General features: G+C 40.6%; 1 protein-coding gene across 2 annotated transcripts in view; it reads left to right on the plus strand.

Annotated features, from left to right (window-relative positions):
- Positions 1-23637, plus strand: part of olfm2a (olfactomedin 2a) — a 58325-nt gene that overhangs the window by 20862 nt on the left and 13826 nt on the right. Inside the window, exon 1 of one of the 2 annotated variants that reach the window (XM_043235675.1) lies at positions 12664-13179. The exons of the other annotated variant lie outside the window; for it this stretch is intronic. Within the exon in view, the coding sequence (XP_043091610.1) occupies positions 13036-13179 (144 nt within the window). The 5' untranslated portion in view covers positions 12664-13035. Of the gene's footprint in view, positions 1-12663; positions 13180-23637 lie in introns of those variants that run through there. 2 annotated transcript variants of the gene reach the window in all.

The raw sequence follows: 23637 nt of genomic DNA on the forward strand, positions 1-23637 counted from the left end.
TATTAATAAAGGGAAATTTGTCTTCAGGGAGGACTCATTTCACATTCCCTGCATTATTCTGAATGGATTAGCAATGTGATAGCATGCTACGGAAGCAAAGCCAGGATCTCATTGTTATGGGCCATGGCTCTTCACCTAAGTGCGCTGCTAATACACTGAATAGAATGAAAAGCTACAGGAGTATTTGCCTGGCATTTGAGAAATGTGAAATTGCTGCTTACAACACTGCAAAAAAGACCAACTTAGGCTAGCATGAGTTCGCATGCTGGATCAAACTGGTTTATGCCGGGGAACCAAAACACGCTAGTATGAATCAAAACATTTTTTTAGGAAAACCGGTCTATTAAAGAGGTTTCAGATTCACGATTCAACATCAATGCAGACGTCTTTCCATCCATTGATTTAACAGGAACAGAATTTCTAATAATTCGTTTTTTATCAGCTTGTAATGTCATATGGCATGACTTCTCAAACACTTAGCATTTTATTTATGAATATATTAATTTTGTGATGTTAATTCATGATGCATCCGGAGACATTGCCACAGTCTTCATGTCATTCGAGACAGACTGGATGATAACGAAATCGGATCTCTGTATGGAGCAACGGCTGCGCGCAAACAAAAATCTCACTGGATTATTATAATTAATGGCAAAACGAATGTTTGCGAATGCAAACTGATATTTCCTACTGACACACTATACAGAAATAACTGACTGACCATTTTTAGCTGGTGAGAAAACACTAGTGTTCTAATAATTGTGGCCAGCACTGTATTTAAAAATCTTTTTGAAAATAATGGATAAAATATGCATGCATGTAAACAAACATGTTACTAATTATTACTCCGTTACATCACATAGCATTTTTAATGTTTTATTCTTAAAAAATGTATGGTAAATTGGTAAAACTTTATCCGAAACCAACATTAATATATTTTTATTCATTTTTCTTTACTCTAATATGTCACTGGCCTGCGAGTAAATATATGAACTGTGCAAAATTACAAGGTCATTGAGCAAGAAAGGATAAAGAATGTTTCTGCGTGTAACGTTTTGATGACTATGCAAACTGTCCTCTTCATCACATTAAAACCAGCCTTCTATTTTGCTTGCTTTTTTTTTTTCTTGTACTTTCCCCTTCTTCCTTTTGTTTGTGCAATCACGAAACGGATCAATGAGCTATACATGCAATTACTAAACGCCACCGGTGGGACATGGACCAAAAGAGTCCTACAGTAGCTGTGGGATTAGTAGGACAGGAGGAGTGAATGGAGACACGCATTTGACTTAGTACCATCCCTGCTTGCCTGTTTATCTTCATCTTATCTAAACTGTCACTTTATCACTTTTTTTTTTTTTTACGCCCACAACTGAAAAACTGGCATGTTAATGCATTTCACTTGTGCACTCATTAGTCACTGTAATCTTCTGTCCGACAGAACACACAAGTCTAAATGTAACCAACATTATTTCTCAGAAAGCAAGCCGTGTGTAGCAATAAACACGTTTCTAAATGCCAAACTAAACATGCAAATCCTTGTGGAAACCACAAGCTCTGGACACATTATTCATTTTGAAATTATAGAAGTTTACTCTACACTGCATTGAACGTAGAACATTTCCCATTAAGGCGCTGGTCCGGGGATGTGTTGTGATTTATACGTCCGTTGCTGTTCAAGTAATTACAGCAGCCTCCTCATTAAATTATACAGTCCACATTCACATTCATAACCTGCAGAGAAGCAATCTCTGGAAGAAAGTTCGCTGGTGTTGCACACCAGAGGCGTCTCTGAATCTGCATTGACCATCACTTCCAAACACCTTTCGGTCTCCTAACAGCCGTTTGCACCCTCACAGTAACATCATATAAACAACGACGGTTTAATTAGTGGGATTTATCGGTTTCTTTTGCCTTGCGTTAATGAGCACTCAAAGAATGCACTTTTGTCTGCTAGGGTCCAGTAGGGTCTTTCTGTGCCAGCCTCTCGACTCCTTTTAGCTCTGAAACAGTGGTAATCTAATTAGTAATTAGCATATTATGAGCACTTTTATTATCTTTTACCACAGAAAACTATGGTTGTTTATGGCTGGTTCCTGAAATGTCACTAGTCTTTCACACCCTGAGTGCTTTAGAGTATATACATGCACTGTAGCCCCACAGTCTGAGGAAAAAATGGCTTCTGCGAGACAGGGATTGGCACACAATCTTTATGGCCCACTTGATGTCACCATGTTTGATGTCCTGGAGTGAGCTTTTTTTTTTCCATCCATAGAATGCTAGAGGCCACTGACCCATTTTTCACAATCATACGCACTTATCCAGACATGTTTTGCACAAACAGAATATATGTTTCTGTGTTTTTTTGTACTTCGCTATACTGTAGGCTAGAAGGAATTCAAAACTATGTTTACATGTAACCTGTGACCCTGCTGCTGCTGAAGCTTCAAAACAGTCTGGTGGTATTATGAAACAGTATTCTGTACATTTACATTTTTATTTTTTAACAGTAATACAGTACATGCACATGAGGTATACATATATGTATCATAAATTTGCCATTTTAAGCTGAAGTGAGGATGTCTATACTTGAACGTGGACTTGCAATCCTTGGTAAATCCACTAATGCAGTGCAGGTGCTACGCCAATGGACAAAAAAGAGGAAAAAAATCTTTCACCAAATGGGTAAGCCTACCTGAATGACTCCACTGGCTAAAAGTACTTTTAGCAAATACTGTATTTAGAATATTCACCATAAACACATTTGACGCTATATTATATAGTATATAACCATATTTGCAGATTAAATACTGTCAAATTAAATACTTTAGCTTAGTTAGCTTACCGAACTGTTGCTTGTTAGCTTCATGTAATGGTGTTAAACTATACATTTAATAGGTAACATTAAGGACTATATATATGCCACAACATCGCACTGGTATTGTCGAAAGTTTGGAAACATTGATGATTTTTAAATGTTTTCTTATCTAGTACCGTATGAATTGGAAAATCTGCAACATGTAATATGGTGGCTCCAGGCCGGCTCAAGTAATGCAAGTTCCGTCTTTTAAATTAAAGAGCCAGTTGCCACTTGGTAAAGGCATCACTGTTTCCATAGTAACCGAAAGCTTGCGCTTAGGAATGCATATGCATATTGGCGGGACCAGCCTGAAATATGCTTTGGGACATGTCAGACTTGCTGATTTGAAATATATTATTTAAATGTGGCCAACAGTTTTTATACTTTCAGCATTTTCCCATTCAAGACTGAGACAAGATTTCATGCTAGGACCAATGTAAGCAAAATATGGATTTGAGGTATCAGCCCCAAATATGTTCATCCACAATGGGCCGATACGAATCTGACTGGGCTAATTTAAATATTGCCGACAATGGCCCACACCTCAAGCACATATCATTTGCCCTACCGTTAAATGTTAGCTGGGGAGTTGGTCTTGCCAAAAATAGCTGTCTGGTGAAATTGCAAAGTCTGAAGCTGCTCACTGAATTGACTTTCCTTGAAAGGAACTTTTGTATTATCCTTTTTTCTTTTGATCAGGTTTTGTGTCACTGTAACCAAAAATGTTGTTGGTCTTTATGAATGCCTCTTGCTATGGTATTGTTTGGATGCAGTTCATAGAAACAACATTCAGTGGGAAACGAAACAAATGATGCTGCCTCTATGGGAAGTTCTTTAGATATTGGTGGTTGCCACAACATACAGTGAGCCTTTACTTCTTCTAGAACCTGATAAGAAAGATAGGAGCTACAGTTGTTGGGGATTGTTAGACTTGTCCATGGTTTTTTAGATTGATATAGGAGGTTTTTCACAGCAGTGGGACCCTGTGAGTTCAGCAAGTATAAGTTCAGCAGTTCAGCACAAGGCTTTCTGTTGCCTACACCATCTGATCCTGAGGCTTTGTGGATTTCTGCTGCTTCGTGGATAACGCATCTGAAGGTTTAAACAGAGCTTACAAGCTTTGTGTAATTTCAGTTACCTGTCATGCTAATTGCCAATAACGCTGCTGGTTCATTTAACTGTGTGCCGCTTCGGTACGGAAAGCATCTGCTGAAACATAAATGCAAATGTAATGGGGATGCCAGTTTAATGTGATTTACCCAGTAGAATGTGTCAACATGTTTGCTGTTTTTGGCTCAACGTTCCCGTAAAAACCAACCATATTTATAGTTAGGTTTAGGATTGCATTTAGGAGCTTGAGTATTCATCCATATCAGCCAGTTAGGGTTAGAGATAAGGTTAGGACTATGATTGGATGCTAGTAAGGATGGTACACGGCAAAAAAAAAAAAAAAAAAAAGAAAAAAGATGTTGATTCAGGAACACATTCTGCTTGGGTAAATCAAGTCGTGTGAGAAGAGACTGAATGTTGCCGGGTCAGAAGGTGGGTCAGTCTACCATAGCAATTGTATGGAATTAAGTTGACAGTTCAGAAAGACTTTTTCTTCAGTATCTTGAGTGTTACATGCCGTCTTTTATTCTGCTTGCTCACAGCAGCCATTTTCAAAGTCCAATCTGTTATTTTTGCACCTTTCCGGGTCCAATGTGAACAATTCCCCAGGGTTTATTATTGAGGGAGTATAATCTTTTTAAATCAAATTTTGATTCTTTTTTTTATATGTTATTAAGTATGGTTTACTCTTGGTATGTAAACACTGGCCATGAGGAAAGTTTTTTATTATGAGCTTCTGAATCATGGAAGACAGATCCACATCTTTATGTTTAACCATGCTTTCATTTGAGTCTCATCAAAAAGTGTGCTTTTTTTCAGTAGATCAGATGCGCAATTACATAATGAAGTTCAGTTTTCACACATTTTACATAACCCTATATTGGTATCTTCTCCGTTATCACAAACTGTTTTTACATTGGCAGCTTTTGTTTCATGGAGAATATTTATCATTTTATCATTCTGAATGTACCGTTTTTACGAATACTAAGTAATCAAATCACAGATGTGTATTATCTGTTGTATACCTTTACATCAAATGTCCTTTTTTAGTTTTTTTGATGATCAACCTATCCTGTTTTTAATTTAGTTAAGTCGTCTTGGGCACTTTTTAGTAATGCTGCATAATGATTAATAATCACGAATATTCGTTCATCAAATAAATGTTTGTTGATATTTTCAGGTGATCAGCACCGATCGGTGTGGAGAGCATGGCTGCAGAGATAAAGTAATTCTCTGGGTAGAAAATGTGTCATTTGTCCGGGAGAATTTAAACTCTTTAACATTTAGTATAACCCATAAAGGTCAGCTGTTTTTAATGAAAAAACATAAAGAGATTTTAGGTTTTACATTGGCCATTCATTTACACAACAACAGTGTTTAGAGGGCCTGAAACTGTAAAGTTTTATACTCTGTATTAACTATAAAAACATGGATTTGTAGAAATGGAGACATCATGCATATTCAATGTAAAATAAATGTGTACATTTTTTCCATGCAAAGTACACCACAATACGGATTGATTTACTTAAAAAATAAACATATCCTGCAATTGTACAGTTGGTTTACAAAACGGGTAAAGTGTGCTAAATTAGCCTTTTTTTTACAGTTATGTGGTTAATGTTGTTTGTGTTGTCTCGTTTTAGCAAGGGGAAAAGGGGTCGTTAACAAAAAAAAAAAACGTGTTATACATGCATTTTTACGATATGTGCTAGCTATTGCCATACTGTATGGGCTTCAACGTTATGGATGAAACTGCAGACCGCTGCAGGCAAACATTGCAGGTCATGAAGTCAATGTTGGCTTCCAGGATGATAACTCACGTGACAACTTACTAGATACATTTTCCTCTGTAGCGCTAAAAGCACTCCCCTCAAGCGAATTATTATCCTAGAAGCTGACGGTCACAATTGACGTGTTTTTTTTTATTCAAAATGCGCTAATAATCTGATTATTAGGCTCCATGTAAGCACAGCTACTGAAAAAGGACCTTTTAAGTCCCATTAGCAGCAAATCCTTGGCTAATGCTGCACGTGTGCCTAGTTCGACCGATTAATTGAAAAAATCGAGCATGAGCATTGACTTAAAAGCCCCACTGGGTCATAATACTTTCCCAGAATCTTATTAGTACAGGTGCCACGTGTTACATATGGGTAATAGCTTTCCAGAGCTTTTTCCCTTGGTCTAATGGTTTATAGTCACACAGTATATGCAGAGGAAGAATACAAACTGTGTTTAGTTTCCAACAAGCATTTAGTGATATCTTGAAAACCTACACATATCATTACCAAAAAAATCATTGCTCATTTTGGCTATACAGTTTGTAGAGGTTCACTTCAGGTTATTAACACCATGTTTTGTTTATTTTAGCTTTATATCTACTTTATATCTGTAATAGTTTGGAGAAGTAATATTACACCAGTTCTTATTCAGAGAGACGTTCATTATTTTTTAAACCCGGTGTTGAGTTGCTGTGCCAAGAATACCAACCTGCTGCCCGTATAATACACTCCCTAAAAGTTTCAAGGGCCTGCAAGCCAGCTTGGAAAGTCTCGACATGGATTGGCGTCACCTTTTGACCGTTTACAGGTTAAAGGTTTACTTGCATTTTAAAATACAGCGCCATTTAAAGAGAGCGTGGCCAGCTCAAATGTGGAAGTATAGCTTTCATTCAGCTTCAAACTGAAAAGCCAATTATTTTCAAAGACGGTGTCAAGGCCAAACCCAGAAGCGCTCAGACAGGCATTTAGACGACGCTCATAACCGTGTGGGGTAACCTCAATTAACAAGCCTTCTCGTGGCCTTGCTCAGGCTTAAGACACCCAATTTTCTGTCAGTAATTAGTCAAATTACAAGAACGGAGGGGATTTTTTTTTTTTTTCATTTCCCACCACAGAACGAATGTTTGATTAGTTCAGATCAGCGGGAAGGGTCAGCGTGTCGAGTCAGTGTTCACGGGGAATGTTATTCACAGAATTAATCTCCGTGGCTGTGGGTGTAATTGGGTCATTGAGGCGCGGAAAATGCGAACGGTGATCATTGTAATCGGTTGTGAGATGAATGTGCACAGCATCATTAACTCAATGGGGAGGCAAAGCAGTCTTATTCTCACCTAGAGAGACGGGCTAGTACGCCACGGCTACGGTTTAAAGATCTCTTTCTCTCCGTGCCTATTGACTCATCGTGGCATACAGAGGGACCGGTCATAAATAGAACAGGCCAGGATGCTATTGCTATGGCTCTGTGTCCCCTCACAACAGCAGCGTTGAGCCATATTGGCAAAGGATGTGAGGAGAGCAGACTGCTTGGCTCTATTTGCAGTTATGTTCTGCCCAAACCACTGTGTGCATGTGTGAGCTGCTGCATGCATGTGTGCAAGGTTAGAAAAACATCTTGGATAAATAACAGTGGCGTTTTTATACTCCATAAGGGTGAAATAATTTCTCTGCCACTCGTGGTAACAAGGGAACTTGTGGAAGTAATGACTGGCTATATTTGGAACAGCAAGCTACCGTGCTAATTATATTACTGTATGCATAATGTGCAAAATATGCTAATTTTCTGTATGCATAGTATACTTAGATGACCTACTGCATTTGCAGTATCCCAAAGGACACACTGCGTTAAGTGCTGTATCCCAGAATGCAATGCAGTCAACTTGACCAAGCATTTCTAGTAACATTCATTTTAGATGTGATTTTTTTCATTTAAAACTAATATTAAATACGTAGCTACGGACGCACTATGTATCAGAACCGTATCTGTTTTTAATATTGTACATTATTGTTGTTTTATTTATCGAATAGATTTGATGATTGACGTATTAGCAAACAATTGTTCATATGCAATTTCCTGCTTGTACATTTTTAGATCACCTTTGCTGTCATTTAAAGCTTGTTTAAGGTTTAAGAAAAAACACTGATTGGATTTTATTGAATATCTGTTTTCATTCTGTTTTAGTATATTATTTTATTTTATTTAATACAGAAAAAATACAAAATATACTGAATTCTTAGTAGTAAAGAATTTGTATAAAATGAATCTATATCTGCTTATCGTCATCATTATTTATGAGATGGACTCCACTTGCTGAATGAAATTAAAGTTTATTTTTGCATAATGCATACACTTTCACCTTCGATTTCCTTTTTAAAATTGAAGGAGGGCGTGGTTAATGATGTCACGCTCATGCCCAAACCGTAAATCAGAGAAGATTTGGATTAAAGATTACAAAGGCAAACGATGTTTTTTTTTTTATTTTGTGGATCGACTGAAAAATAGCAATGAAAAAAACGTGTTGATTTTGATTTCACACGGACGTCAAGTTAACACAGTGACCATAAAAACTATTTGGCAAAGACACTGACAGAATCCGGCCATTATGTACTTTACATATATATCAAACAAATACGATCAATTTATTAGGAAAACAAAAAAGACAACAAGCTGAATCTGAAATACTTCTGGTTGACTCTGTACATTAACCCGGGGTAGGAGAAAGTATTTTAACATCAGAAAAATTACACACTTTAGCTTTAAGCTTCTACTCACACCCATCACTCATAAAAGGAAATTACACACCGGCATCCCTACAGCATCGGCTCTCAAAACCTCTTCTGCAACCAAAGTGCTTCATCTCACAGAACATCCTGTTCCCTGCTGAGCACCAGCTCAATAATGCTGCCATTTTAGACATATTTATCATGGGAAAGGTAACGCTGGCATAAAACAGGAAGACAAGTTTAACCAGCCAGTGGCCTCAGTCATCCCTCATTCAGCACTGTCACTGTGTTTGTAGCACATGGATAAATGCGTAACGGGCCTACATCGCCGTGCTAATATTTCTCAGAACACATAATGGGAGTTGATGTGTTCGGGGTGCTGCGACGCTGCAGGATCCAGGGCTGGCGGTGACGGGCTGCATTATTTAGCGAGATTTGGGCAGGAGTTAAGTGCTGGCGCAGGGAAAGCGAGATGGACGTTGCATGTTACGTGCACGGTGGTCTCTCGAACGGCCGCTGCACAGCACGCGCTCTCGGGAACCTCTGTTGTAAATCCCACGCCTACCAAGCATTTACTATCCGTATAACTGATCTGTATGCAACAGCCGTGGCACGTACCTGAGCTGCATGCAGATGCATCGTGATCGTGTGAGGAGAAATCTACTGTAATTAGGTTACGTTCACGCCAAAATAAAAACGCAATTTTTGGTTGTGGGCGAGTCAGCGATGATGAATGTATATTTTTGTGTCGATGCCCGCCATTAAAAACGATCCGGCACTTGATGATGTGGGAAACAGTGCCTCGTGTAGTTTGAGGTGTTTGCAAACTGAGAGTGGTGAATATTTGATGTGTTGTTGGCTGAATTCGTTGTGCGTGTGCAGGTGTAGGAAAGCATTTACAAGACAGTGACTGTGGTCTTGGACATGCCGAGCAGACACATTTATTATGGCACAGGTTCTTGAATAGTAAAACGGTGTCCTTGGAGAGGTTCTGAGGCCGTTTGGTAAACTCTAGGTCTTTACTGCCACCTGCAGGCGGCCAGCAGCACCGCGCTCTGCAGCTGAACTTCATTTAAATCGTGCGAACTGATTAAAAATGCCCTTTAAACCAGAAGCCCCGAAGGCAAGCGCCACAATCACATTTTAAATGAATGCTTAGCATCGAGCGCTCGATAAACACGGCAGTCCGCGTTTGAACAGGTGTGTGTGTGTGTGTGTGTGTAAACGCACGCGAATGCGTTCTTAAGACACGGGAGTTTATGCGAGACCGCGTTAGTGTGTAAGAACATGAGTAAGATCATTAATGAGGATGGGAGCGCTGTGGACATAAATAGCAGACTGAGAGGCCTGCGGGGCAAGAATGGGAGAAACTCAACAGCAGCTCGTGACTGCAGCACAAAATGTACGGCCGTATAGAGCCACATAGAGCTTGGGTTTGTAAATTGTGTTTACAGGTGTGTGACTCAAATTGCCACATGCCTGCATACAACAGCAAACATAGGCGGATTGAAAGATGTCTGCATAAACCAAGGGGAAAAGATTGGGCTGGTTAGCATTGGTCACTCAAAAGCCCACTATTATTATTATTTTCCTACTGACGGCCATTTAATTTTTGACGCACATGTTCAGTTCAAATGTAATTGTAATATAGTAGTTATTTTAGCTGATTCTGTTTGAGGGCATTGTTAAGTGAAAAGAGCGAACATTTACTTTTAGAAATTAGCTTAGCGGTCCCAACAACTAACAGCGTTATTCTTCTGCTGCATGAATGTAAACAGTGTTGTGTCTGATCTCATTTAATGGCCGAGATACAAGCACGCTGATTCTACCTGTTCATCGAAGGAGAGTGAAAGAAAGGACTTACCTGGAGTGGCCATCTGTTGAACAACAGCATCCTCTAGTGGACATCAGCTCAGAACAGGCTACTTTATAATGCAAAACCTCATTACCACAGACTGTCTCATAAAATGTATTCGATACTGAGAAAGACAATTTTGTGTTTACTTTAATGATTAGAAGAATGAGAAGGCTGTTTGTTCTGTCTTTACAAAATCAATTCTCACTCCGATACATTTTATGAGGCTATCAAACACAGGCCCGGGGTAATAATATACTGTGGCACTGGAGAATGCAGCAAGTGCACATCTGACAGTATTTGGATATTCAGTGTATTTCCGTATCTAAATAACGTCAGATGGACTGTAAGCATCTCTATCTTAAATGCGTGTTTTTGCTCAAACAGAAGTCTAACGTAGCATTGATGAAAACCTTCAGTTTGGTGAGGTTAGTGCACTCAGGTGGGTGAAAATGATTCGGCCTACTTGAAAACCTACACAGAGAAACATTGTTTTTGGGGTCATTTAAATGAAATGTGTTGCTTGCGCTCTCTTTGCAAGATAGCAAAGCTTGTGAAAGCTGTGGGTGAGGTATTAGATTTGTATCGTGACAGTTGCAGATCAATTTTACTGATTTTTACATGTATGGCAGATGCTTTTATCCAGAGCATCCAGTGCATTTAAGCTCTACATTTTATTTGTAGGCTCATGTGTTTTTTGTGATTATGAAACCCATTACATTATTATTGCTAACACCATGCTCTACCAGTTATATTTATACATATGATGTTTATGCTAAAGATGAAAATTTATACAAGTCTCTAAACCTGATGTGTCCTTAATGGCACACGATTATTTAACAATTAATGTGAAATAGCAATAGTTAATTGTAGCATAAATGTATATTTCAGCCTTTTTTTAAAGAAGGGGCTACTTGTACAGTGCCTTTTGATTTTATGGTCATTCTGCAAATAATTTCTACAGAAGATAAATAGTTTTATAGAAAGGACCTTCTGATTAAATAATGGCTATTTTTATGCCTGGGTACATGTTTACAAATGGCTTGTTGCCAGGGGAAAAACATGTTTTAGTGTGATTTATTTTACTGAGAAATCAGGTCATGCTGTTCAGTGTAACCTTTGGATTCCTATTGATGTGACACAAAAACAAACACAACAGATCTAGAAGCCTAGCAGCCAACAGGATGGGACTAGTTATTACTGTATAATCCACAGAGGGCGTTAGATACATGTGTATCTATGTTATGCTGTATTACACCAAGGTGGGTGTATAATTAATATTCCAAACAGAACAGCAAGACTAAAAAGCCAGGTTTGTCAAAAAGTAGTCTCATGCCAAACTCAAAAAGGAGTATTAAAAAAATATATTTACCCACATAGTATCTTCAATGGGCTTCAAAATAGTACCTTTAAAATGTCACAGTAGTTGCAGCACTCACATACAAACACATGATGGCAGTGTTGTGCTGATTTAACTCTAGATGCATCAGGTGAGTTGAGACCACACAGGGTCTCAGGCAGCTGTCACTTTTCATTGATTGCTGTCATTACGCTACAAAACTCACTCAACGTATCTGTGAGAAAACACCTGAGGTAAATAACTAGTGAAGATAAAACAAGCTATTTAGGTTATTATAATAGAGCATGTTGTTGTAAACAAAGAGTGAAGAACTGTGACATTGTGCGTACTTGATACTACTTCAGGCTTGAATGACACAGTTCTCCAGCAGTCCATCGCTCAAGGTTAAACGGCGTCCACGTGGCTCATCTGTTTAATTATGTGACTTATGTGGCTCCAGGCTGGAGATGATCGGAGAAGGCGAGAGTGGCCTGCATGGCTGGGCTGCTGATGGACTGCAGTCAGCTCTGGTTAGCGCCGAGTACCAGCTCCGTGCCCATCCGCATTCAGATTTCCCATTACTCTTTGATTAAGGGAGTGTCAGACCCACATATGATTGATGAGCTGTCGGGGGAAAAGCCGCCGACTGGAACGCCTCATCCTCTTCCTCATTAAACACTCCAGGAGTACAGCTCCTCTTCTTCACACGCATACAAACAATACACTCGTGGAGAGGGATCCTAATTTAGCTCGAGCTGTGAGCCGCCTCTGTGTGGTTTTGAGGGAAGACAAACCCTTCAAACAGCGACGGCTTCAAACAGCTGATTGTTGCACAAAGATCTGGGGGTGTGCATCTCCCCTGCCTCTCTGATTTTTTTTCGTGCTCACAAAAGAGAGGGATCAAGAGGCGCAGAGGAGCCAGAAGAGAGGAAGAAGACGGAGGGATGGATGTGGAACAAGGCTGGAGAGAGGCAGGGGAGGGGAGGGAAGAGGAAGGGAAAGAGAGAGAGAGAGAAAGAGAGAGACAGATGCAGCCAATGCGCAGCGCGGCATCTTGAAAGAGCAAGAGAGGAGAGAAAGAGAGAGAGAAAAGAAGGGAGGGAGAGGGAGCGGAGGAGTGCGAGTCGGGCACTGGCAGTCGCTCTTCGGCTGAAGAATAACGTGTGTCGTGCATCGCTGTGATGCCATCGGATCCGAGCGGCTGGTACGTGTGAGACTCTCTTGTACACGTGCAGCCGATTGTCCCTTGGCTGGAGGAAGAGGGAGGAGGAAGGTGCATCAGGTTCGTGTCCGTTCTTGCGCGCTGCATCTGGACCCCGGCGCCAGGGAGTGTGGGGGGGCACTAGGGCCAGGCGGCCGGCCGGGGGACGACATGAGCGTTCCGCTCCTGAAGATTGGCGCGGTGCTCAGCACCATGGCCATGGTCACCAACTGGATGTCCCAGACACTGCCCTCACTGGTGGGGCTCAACGGAACCACCATCTCCCGCGCAGGAACCTCGGAAAGGATCGTCAGTGTGCGTAAACCTCCACTTTTCTTACTCTTCCTGTCTGTTTATCTCCCGGCGTGTCTGTTCGTTCAACCGAATAAGCCAGTAAGTCAGGACCTTTTGTGTTAAAGAGTAGTTACTCTCCTCTGTGGTTACTGACAATCCTCAGAGATTTGCTAAAGGGATTTCCAGGGTGAGAGGCAGGTAAATTGAATGCGTGTCTGGCTTTTGGGGGTTGGTTACAGAGGAATTGATAGCTGCTGTGGGTGAATGATTCTCAGTGGGAGATGATAGACGAGGAAGTTATACCCGGTGAGATTCATGACTCCTGTGAGGATATCCTCACTTGGCAGGGGGAGAGGAGTTAAGTGCCTCATGACTGATGTCCAGGTCAAATAGAGACGGGGAGGCAGGATCGTCTCCATGAGCAATGTCTCGTCTGCTAGAGATGATGGTCCCAAGACATGAGGTTAGATTGTAATAGCATTTGAGCCAACTCTTTTATTCCAAAGAGGCACCATTTCTCTTTTTCCTACCCCCTTATGTTCTGTTTTTTAATTAAATCCACTGTACTTTTTTTGTGAGAACTGTGCGCTCTGTCCATAACAGAATTAAGTGCCTTGTGGGAGAGAGGCCGAGCCTTTGGCACTGTCAAAGCTGTCACATTTAAAGTAAAAATACAGAAAGAGAAGAACAAAATCCAAGTATGACTCTAGTTCTAAGCACCTTGTTATACCTTAAAAGGTTGTTAAGTAAGCCACGGCTGAAATCTAAACCTTCACAATTCTGCCAGTATCCGAGTAATTATATTGCATGTGCAAGTGTGTATGCTTTTGTTGGGTATTGAAAAATGGGACCAGGTGCGAGTAGGTGGAAAAGGGTGGATGGAGAGTGAGATGTGATCCCTGTAACGTTTTCTGGATCATTAATGTTGAGAGACCGCCTGGGGTATCTGCTGTGTAGTATCTGAGCATCTGCCCCTCAATAAAAGCTGTGCCTGGCCTAGCTTATGGCCAGGGATGACGCTCCATCTGGATGAGAGAGGAGACGCTGTAGGGGTCGTTTGGGTCGGTCAGGATGCATAGGCTGATTTCCATCTGTCTTAGAAGAGGACTCTACAGAAACTGTCTATCACAGCTTGGTCTAACACATTCACACTCGCTTTGGAAGACTGTTACTACTCACTACAAGATAAAAGCGGTGGGGATGAAGGTTTCCTTTCTATAGAGCTGTGTGGAAAGCTGTAGAAACGCTACAGTCAGTGCCAACACTGCTTTACATCAAGCCAGATTATACATCTAGTCGTGTGCTTGTGGGCACCCAATGATCGTGCCATAAGAGGGTTCTTGAGTACTATACATCCAAATGCAGCCACTAGGAGTTAAGCTCGGTTTGTGGGTAAATGAGAGGAAGCCAAGCAGGAAATTCAGAATTGGCTCCCTTTCAATTAATGAATGTAAATTGAAATTGAATCAGAATAACAGGATAACTGCAGTTGTATTAGGTATAGTGTTCTCTCTATCATTCAGCTTTCGAATAATTATGTGTTTTTAGCTTTGTTTTGAAAATATACCAACCTTGCTCTATCAAGCCAATGTTCAAAGTTTATATTAACAAACTGTGCTTCATTAGTCAAAAATTATAGTCGTATGAACGTCATTTGCACTTGTTTAGAATCAAATTTGAACTGCAATTCTGGATCCTATTTGCTACTTTGATTCAAATTTAATCCCATTCAGGGCGTTCTCAATTCAGGGCTAAACGCTGCACAAATCTACAGCTCAGGTTAGGTGTAAGCTCCAGAAATTTGATAATGCATATATTAAATAGCTGTAAAATGGAAACTACTTGAAAATGAGCCAAAATTGTCCGAGACATTTATTTATTTAGCTAAAGTGGCACCCATTGAAGCTCCGTTATCGGTAGTCATCATTACCCAAAACACATTAGCAGTTGTGAACTCCCCCTGTATCTCATTTCAAGCAATCACTTTAAAACATTGCCTCACTTCACCTCAAGGAAAAACCAAGGGGAAATTAGCATACGAAAAAAAAACAATCTTCCCCAATCTTTCCTGAAGCGAAGGCCTTCGTTTTTAGATTCGAGGCATTAGACAGATGTTACTCTCATGCCGGGGACTAATTTATTCTCTGTGATAAGTGTGAACCCATTCAAAGTGATCTGGCTTTGTAAAGACTCAAAATCTAATCTCAAAAGCAGCTTGCTCACAGTCAGAAAGAGAGATGCATCCCTCTGTTCTTGAGATGAGGTGATGATCATGTGAAATGAGGTGTGGTCTGTGAAGCAGAGTGACTGATGGACTCGTAGCAGGCTGCAGGGAAGCAACTTGTCTTCCATGCTACAATGAGGATCTAGGACCCTCTTGACTGTCCAGTCTACCGTCATGTCAGTGCTGCACGTTAAGTGTGCTGTATTCCATCAGCTCTGAGCAACAATCACACTGCGCTTCACTTGCTCTTTTTTGCCCTTCTCAGCTCAGCTGCTAATTCATGTGAACTCGTCACGTGTAAAGATCATCACTACACTTAAGAGGTGAAGTGTGCAATTTCTCCACTACTAGTGATACCAAACTGAAATTTATAAAATGCTGTTCAACTTTTCCCACTGCCTTTTCTGCCCTACCCTAATTTTCTCGCAATATTCAAACAGGTAATCTCAGCCGAAATTCATGGAGTTGCTTAAAAATTAAGCCGATGTTAAAGGCATAGTTCACCCAAAAATGAAAATTGCCCCATAATTTACTCCAAAATCATTCTAGGTGTTTTTCACTCTTTTTTTTCTGATGAATAAAATATTATTTATATTAAAAGATGTCCTACCTAATGGCAAAAATGGCAAAAAGTGCATTCAAGTGATACATTTGTGTAAGATAAGTATACATATTTAAAAAAATTTTATGTCATACACACGTTAATGGATATTTTTCTTTCACAAACACATCGCTTCATTTCCCTGTGTGGAGTACTTTTATGATGGATGGATGAACTTTTTGGGGTTTTAAAATCTCAACCCTCTATATCTAGGGTGGCTTGAAGATGAGATACTCAAAAAACCATGACAAATTCCTTGTAATGTAGGTTACACTTCACCTATAAGTATGAAACTACCTTTACATATGCACAGCAAGAGCAGCAGCAGAAGCCAGTAAAGAGGAATGTCTTAATACAACAATGATTGCTGGGTAAAGATTTTGTTCCATGTATGCGTGTAGGCGAATGTTGTGGCAAATACCACTGGTTCAGGGGTGAGTCTGACACTAACTGTCTCCTCGATTATGAGAAATAAATGAGAGGCGAGTGAGAAGCCGTAGGACAATTTGAAACAAACGTGTAACGAACACAAACGCTTAACAAAGCCACATGCCCATGTGGCTGATAAGAGCTGCTGTTTCTCATTTTCATGGGACCAAAATATTAAAGGAACGTCATGGAAACCGATATGCATAAATAAGCACCAGAAACAACATTCTGCTAAACTCTACTGACTCTTTGGGAATTGGAAACATGCAGCTTTGGATTTATTTTTATTTTTTTTCGTTGGAGCGGCTCAGATCTGTCTGTTATGAAAGCACCAAAACACAGTTCTGCTCAGCTGTTGCTGCCCACCAGGGATCTCTAAATGAGAAAGTGAGGTTGAAGCACTTTGGCTGCTGTCGCCACCACACACACCCACAGACGACAACATTGAGATTTACAGCCTTAGAAGGGACATCTAATCAGACTCACCTTAGTCTTCACGTTTATTTACTCTTTCTGCGCTGATACAAAAGGTCAAAGTATTGCTGATAAGCCTCGTTAGCCCCTTGTTTGTAAGATGTTGCTGCCTTGTTTGTTACCACCTGACTGTGAAAAGCTCATTTGTCAGCTTTCCGGTTTTTCAAAAATAGCTGGGTATTTTCGACCGCACTTATATTTACAAGCATATATATTAATTTTAATAAAGCCAGTGTTTGGCCAGTGCACAATGTTGATTTGGAGTGTTCTTAAAAGCATATAATGGACCTTAAAATGTTTCGTTTTTTTCTCCGTACTGCTGCCTTTGAGTCAGAGCTCAGGATATCTTAGTCTTTTAATGACTATGTTTGTTACTGTGGTGAATCAGCCAATCAGCGCTGCCATGACATCATTTTTTTGCAGCCCTAGAGAACAGATTAGGTGATTAGCTTTAAAAGTTATGCGGTCCAATAAGCTAAGATAAATGCTGATATCTAATAGGTTTCTCAATTTAATATACACTTCATGGTTCCACCTCAGAAAGGTGCTGATTAACAAGAAACTACTCTTGATGTCTTTGAAGAAAAGCTAAAAGACTGTGAGCAACCTTCACATAAATATTAATATTCCTGTAGTTAAAAAAACATAAATCACATTGATGCAAGACCCCATCAGTGCCTTCACTGGCATCTTTGCAGATACGAGGAAGCAGAACCTTTTCAGTCACATTATCAATACCATGCTCAAAATTGCTAGCTGAATCCTTTATTTCCAGAGGCAGAAGCAGGGCAATCTTTAAGAGCACAGGAAATTGAGCATCTAAATGCTCTCAGAGGGCAAACAGAGTAATATCTCGTTCGTCGGTTTTATGCTGCTCTATTTTTGTGTCTTAGAGCTTAGAGAGAGAACACTAGAAATTGTGTGTATGCAGGACATTCATGTTCATTTGCATCAGCATCTGCTTTACAAGAGTACTGGATATTTAAAGTTGTTCTCGAGTGTTATGAAAGTATATTATGACAGAAGAAGCGCTCAGAGCCATGGCAGAAGCTCACATCCATGTTTTTGAGTGGAGACAGATGCCAATGTTGGGCTTCAGGGTAATATGTAATCACAAAGCTCCACTCCAGAGCCTTATGTTGATAAAAAAGAGAGAGAATAGTAAAAAAAAAAAAAGGTCAGAAAAACGAAAGCACACTAAAGGACATCTAAGGAGAAAAATAAGGCAATTTTCTCTCTCCTTGTTACTGTGGAAACCCGGGTTCACAGAGCACCAATAAAGGTCTTTCTGTAGAAAACAACTCTTGGCCATCTCCCACACGCTTCTTATGAAAGTTGTAATAGACTTCCTGTCACTTTCGTGAAATGGAGCCTACAGATTTACGATCTCATTTACGCCCAGACTACAGTGCCGCGCTCAGAGCTCGGTCTAATGAAAACCGCCCTAGGTTCAAACCCACAGACGTCTCGGGGGCCAAGTGTGCAGCTGTAATTAGTTAATCTTTTCCGTAATGTTTTAATAGCGACCTCAAAGTAAAGGCCAGCTGGAGATCACGACCAGAAGTGGTGCGGTGAGTGAGAGGAAGCCCAGAGAGGGGAGGTGACCCGAACTTCCTGTTCTCAGTGCCTATTGATCACCTTCCGTTTTCGCAATTGGACGTCGATACCTGGGTGGCTTCTTCTCAGTAGGGAAGGTGTGGGATGTGTGGGACGGTTTCCAGCCGAGCCGGGTCTGAAGATCGAGGCTGGTAAAGGTCGAGCTGTGTGTGGGGCTCACAATGAGGGCTGGGCACGTAATGGAGCTGGTGTCAGGCTTTGGCAGCGGTTCGGCTGAGTAAGAAACTGCCACTCTAGGTCTGAAATTAGACCTCGGCATCTTCCCCCTCAGCAGCTCTCTGCTTTCACTCAGCGCTGTCACTCTCTCTCTCTCTCATTCTGTTTTTTCCCGCTGTTTCTGTCCCTCCTGCTCACACAAGCACTAGCTGCAGCAGTTTGTTATCTATTGCCCTCACACCAGGTTCTTTCCTCCTTTGGTCTGTTGTTCTGGATCTCACAGTGAAGCTATCAGTGTGCTTTTCTCCATGCCTTTCACTTGACATTTTTGTGTTGGAGTACAAAGGAGGTGTAGGTTAAGTAAACTTGGGTCTGTGGGACATCAATTAAGGCTCTCAACTTGCCGATTGTTCCCGTGTGGTCCCTAGCTCAACATTCAGCCAAGATGTCATCCCTAGTGACTGAAATGTGCCAAATTGATTTATGATCTCCCATCAGTTCTTGCTCTGAGTGCTGCTCTTATCCTTGTAATGGCTCAGAGCTCAAAACAAATTTAGGCTCCCACATAGTGTTCTGTCCAGGTACAACAAAACAGCTTTCCAGTGAAAATAAATCTTTCTGTCCACTAAATATGCAGCACAATGTAACACACTTAATAACTGATTAGTTATTAATCTGTTGAATATTTATTTGATTTATCGGTTAATCAGAAAAATAGATTTTAATTTAGACTAATAGAATTTTTACATTCTAAATCTAAAACCCATTCTAAAGCAGAAGTAAAAATCACTAACTTAAAAATTAACTACTATTATGAGGAACACATATATTCAATGTGCAGTCTATTACAAGTCACTTTACTGTGACTACAGTTAAATTTTAAACTTGCACAATTTCTAACAATAAATATTTCAGCAAAATGTATATTGTGGTCTGTTTAGGCTGTTTATGAAGCATTAAAGGGGACACAACACACAGTTTCACCCAATCTTGAGTTAATCTTGAGTAGTACTGCATCCTTCATATCTTCAAAGAGAGGAATCATGATCGTTGTCCTTTATCACTGGGACAGCTCCATCTATCAGTATCAAATGTGCAAATCCTGGGCCGAATAAAACATTTCGTCACCAAAATAAGAGGAACAGATAAACACTTGCAAAACTCTGGTGCTGCATCCACTGTTCATGTAACACTAGGTTCTTTGGGAAGCTGAACAAGGTTATCTTTCCCTCACATACAAAAACACCATCCTGTGCAGTGCTGCCGATGACGTTGATGGGCGTCGTCTTGCCCTCGTTCTCACGTGTGTTTCTCAAAAGCAACTATGGTCACAAGTTCCTTCTTTACTAATAGAGTTAACTAATGACCACAGTTAGCTAACAATGCTTTTGGAAACACAGCCCAGGTCGACGAGCTCTTCCGGGAAAAATTCTGCCCTTTATAATGTCATGAAGTTCCATGCTCAAAAAAAAACCTTCCAAAACTTATACGAACCTGGAAGGAGTGCACTGAACACAAAATTATTAAGTTATATTTTGAAACTTTGGCCAACATGAGCATCCAGCTCTTTAACGGTGTAGATTACACAGAATGCATGAAACAGACCCCCTCCCGCCTTTTTAATATAATGCATTCTCATGTTTTGGGCAGCTTAGATCGTGCAGTTTTCCAGAAGCAGCCAGTCCGTGTCCAGTATTTGCATTTTGTTTATAGAAATGCATTTTTCATTTATATAGCTGTATAGTGACATGACTGGTGGATGTTTTTTTTTTTGCATGTAACACAGACACAATTTGATCTGTTTGCAATTATTTTGTATTTTCAGCTGATAATTACAAATGATAATTGTTTTTATCAATGCAGCCCCTAATTACGTGCCATTGTAGAAATGCTCTAATGCTGCCTTTAGATGCACCTGAGAAACTCACAGAGTCGGTAACCCTGTTGCAACCCAGACACTGTATCATCTGGAGTTTCCCACCCGTAAATAGGACTTACATGGTCACTCGTGCACGAAACTTCTAATTGCGATATTTCAGACTACACTTGAAGAGCTGTCAGCCGCATAATTGCTGTCAGCCATGATTAATTTATTCCACAAGTGACTGCGTCCAATAATAGAGGTGCAAGTGAGTCATGTGATTCAACATGGCTGCCCCTTGAGGTGGCCCGCTTAATGTAGAATGCAACTGCTTTGATTCGGCATTATCTCAGGATTTTTAACTAGCTACTATTAATTTTCTTTTGTATTACTTTTTAAATTAGTATCCATTGATGTAAAGAAGGATTTTGTACGAGTGTGATTTGACTGCAGACAGGGTCTTCCCTGCTCAATGCGACAGAAATAGAAACCAAGCAGCTGACAAAATCTCTTTCTCATCATTTACCATGACCCCAGCAGTTTAGGACGACAACTAAAATGAACACTGAAGGCGTACCATATATTGCTTTCTGCTTGATCGTGTCACACCTGGTTAGGATACGCAACATATAATGAGCAGCTCCATTCACTTGCTCGTCTTCTTAAATGCCAGCAAACAAACTGTGCACTACTGACAGAGTAATTTGATCATTTGCAGGCTGTTAAATGCAAATGAGAAGTAAAAAAACAGACGTATGTGGATACACTCACCCTGCGGTTTACGGATGACAGCTCAACCATTACTAATTAAACCGTGGCTCATTTCATCTGACCTGTTTGTTCATAAATAACTGGCCTATTCCGTAACATTCACCCACATACAGTGCGAATTCTAGATAGGATGGCAATATCTGAATAAGGATGAGATGCTACACCCATCTGTGAGTGATATAGGGCATGTGTGTCTGTGTGTGTGTTTGCGTGCCCCCCGTTCTCTACTCTGCCATTAGCAGTAGATGAGAGGAAATTACAGCAGAATGAATTGGTGGGTGGTAATGAGTCCAGGGGTGATTCTAATCAGTTCTTAAATTAAAACTCAACATTTATGCAACATTAATGAACAGAAAGCATATTTATGCGAAAGCGCTGCTCCCCATTGGCTTCCCGACTCATATCTTCCACCCGTCGGATGGGCACACGTGCCACGACGATGTTTAACATGTGAGGTGCATGTACCGCACCGATGATTGATGCGACAGTTTTATCCGCTCGAGGGGCTGCGGGCGGCAGATTGGCGTATAGATTGAGCCGGAGCTCGACGCTAACCGTATCTGACGTGCTCAGACACTAAGCCGCAGGTCCATCGGGACGGGAATGAGACTGATGATGAAATGTTAGCGTGGTAATACACTCGAAGAGCGCATTCATTCAGGCCAGGGCGAGACACGCTTGGGCTAGTTTCACATCGGCTACGAGTGGTCAACCGAGCGGGCCGTGTCTCGGAGACGAACCGGCAGAGCTGTCTGTGTTCATCTGGCGGAGAAGGCTGGATTTCTGTATCGGCTCACCTGGGAAAATTCCATCCAGGATGGCAGTGCAAGTGTTTGATGATAGTGACACGAAGCACAGAAAATCACTGCTAATGGAAGCGAGGGCCCTGCTACATTCAACAGCCGCCGAATGCCAGATTGGACAGGAAAATGGCCATTTGTAACAGGTTGTGGCATTCTTATGCAAATCAACCTGTACTGTACGAGCGAGAGGTTAAGCGAACGGGAGAAATGAGGCTAATGACTTTGAGCTACACCAAACTTGTCAAATCTGAGGGTGAATCTGAACCTCTGGGAACCGTGTGTGTGTGTGTGTGTGTGTGTCAGGTAATTGTATGTGTCTGCCTCTCATGCCTTCAGGCTTTGCAAGCACCTTCACCGAACTGAGATGGGAGACTTTATGTGTGTCGTAATCTACTGGGTCAGAAAAAAAACACAGTTTGGTGTATTTTTAGACCTTTAATCTTTAATGTCATTTCATTGTGGTTTTTTTTGTTGTTGTTTCTTTTGAGAGAGAGAGAGAGAGAGAGAAAGCTAGGTTGTTACTGAAAATAGGGAGCCAATGCTACGTAAACGGAAAAGTGCTCAAGGGGAGAGACAGAGATGGAGAATAAATTGGAGAAACGGATACCGAGAGAGAAATGTTCTCAAGCCAGAATTAATCAAAACAACAATCAATTTTTTGCCTGCATCTTCAGATTCAACAAACCGATCAAATTGAAAAGACAAGCGCCATTAGATGGTTCAAATGAATTGCAGCTCCACAACGAATGAATACAGACCTTCAAAGGGATCAAACATTTGACTAGTGAAGAATTTAAGTCGAACGAAACACAACTGACGGTCAAAATCAAGAAGGCTTGAGGAACAAGAGTCGTTTTTAACGGAGAGTAGCGCTTTCAGACGAGCAGAAGATGAAACATGGCTTTGCTGTTTCCCAAAATAAAAATCACTTAAAGTTTTCCTCAAACAAAATCTCTGTGATGCTTACAGAGTAACTCATCAGAGAAATGATACAACTGCACCACAACATAAATGGCAGCAAAATTATGAAGTAGGAAAAAATGTTTTAGCATAATAATTGTTAGTTTTTTTGTTTTATTTCACAACTTCACGTTCAAAAAGCCATACATTGCTCCATCAAAATGGAAAACAAATCAACATTGAATGCAAGTCACTGCAGACACAACAGTATGATTTTCTGTAAAGCTGCTTTAAAACAATGTGTATTGTAAAAATTGTGATAATTTGTATTTGCTAAACCTGTATTCTTTATTGCCTCTGCACCTAAATTTACAAATCAATTCCTTTTGATTTTGTGAAATTACATTTGCCTGGCAGGCTAATAAAGCATTATTGAGTTGAATTGCCGTAATTTGAATTAAATTGAGTGAGCGAGAGAGTGAGAGATTGCTCAGGGACGAACGGAGCTGAAGACACAGAAAAAAAAGGGACAGATGAGAACGATAGCAAGGTGAGAAGAGGACAGACTGTGGAGGAAAAGGAGCGATGTGGAGGGAGTGAAAAAGGGAAGGAGACAGAAAGAGAGCAGAGAATGGCAGGGATT

Source organism: Puntigrus tetrazona, chromosome 3 (genome assembly GCF_018831695.1).
Source record: "Puntigrus tetrazona isolate hp1 chromosome 3, ASM1883169v1, whole genome shotgun sequence".
NCBI classification, from domain to species: Eukaryota; Metazoa; Chordata; class Actinopteri; order Cypriniformes; family Cyprinidae; genus Puntigrus; species Puntigrus tetrazona.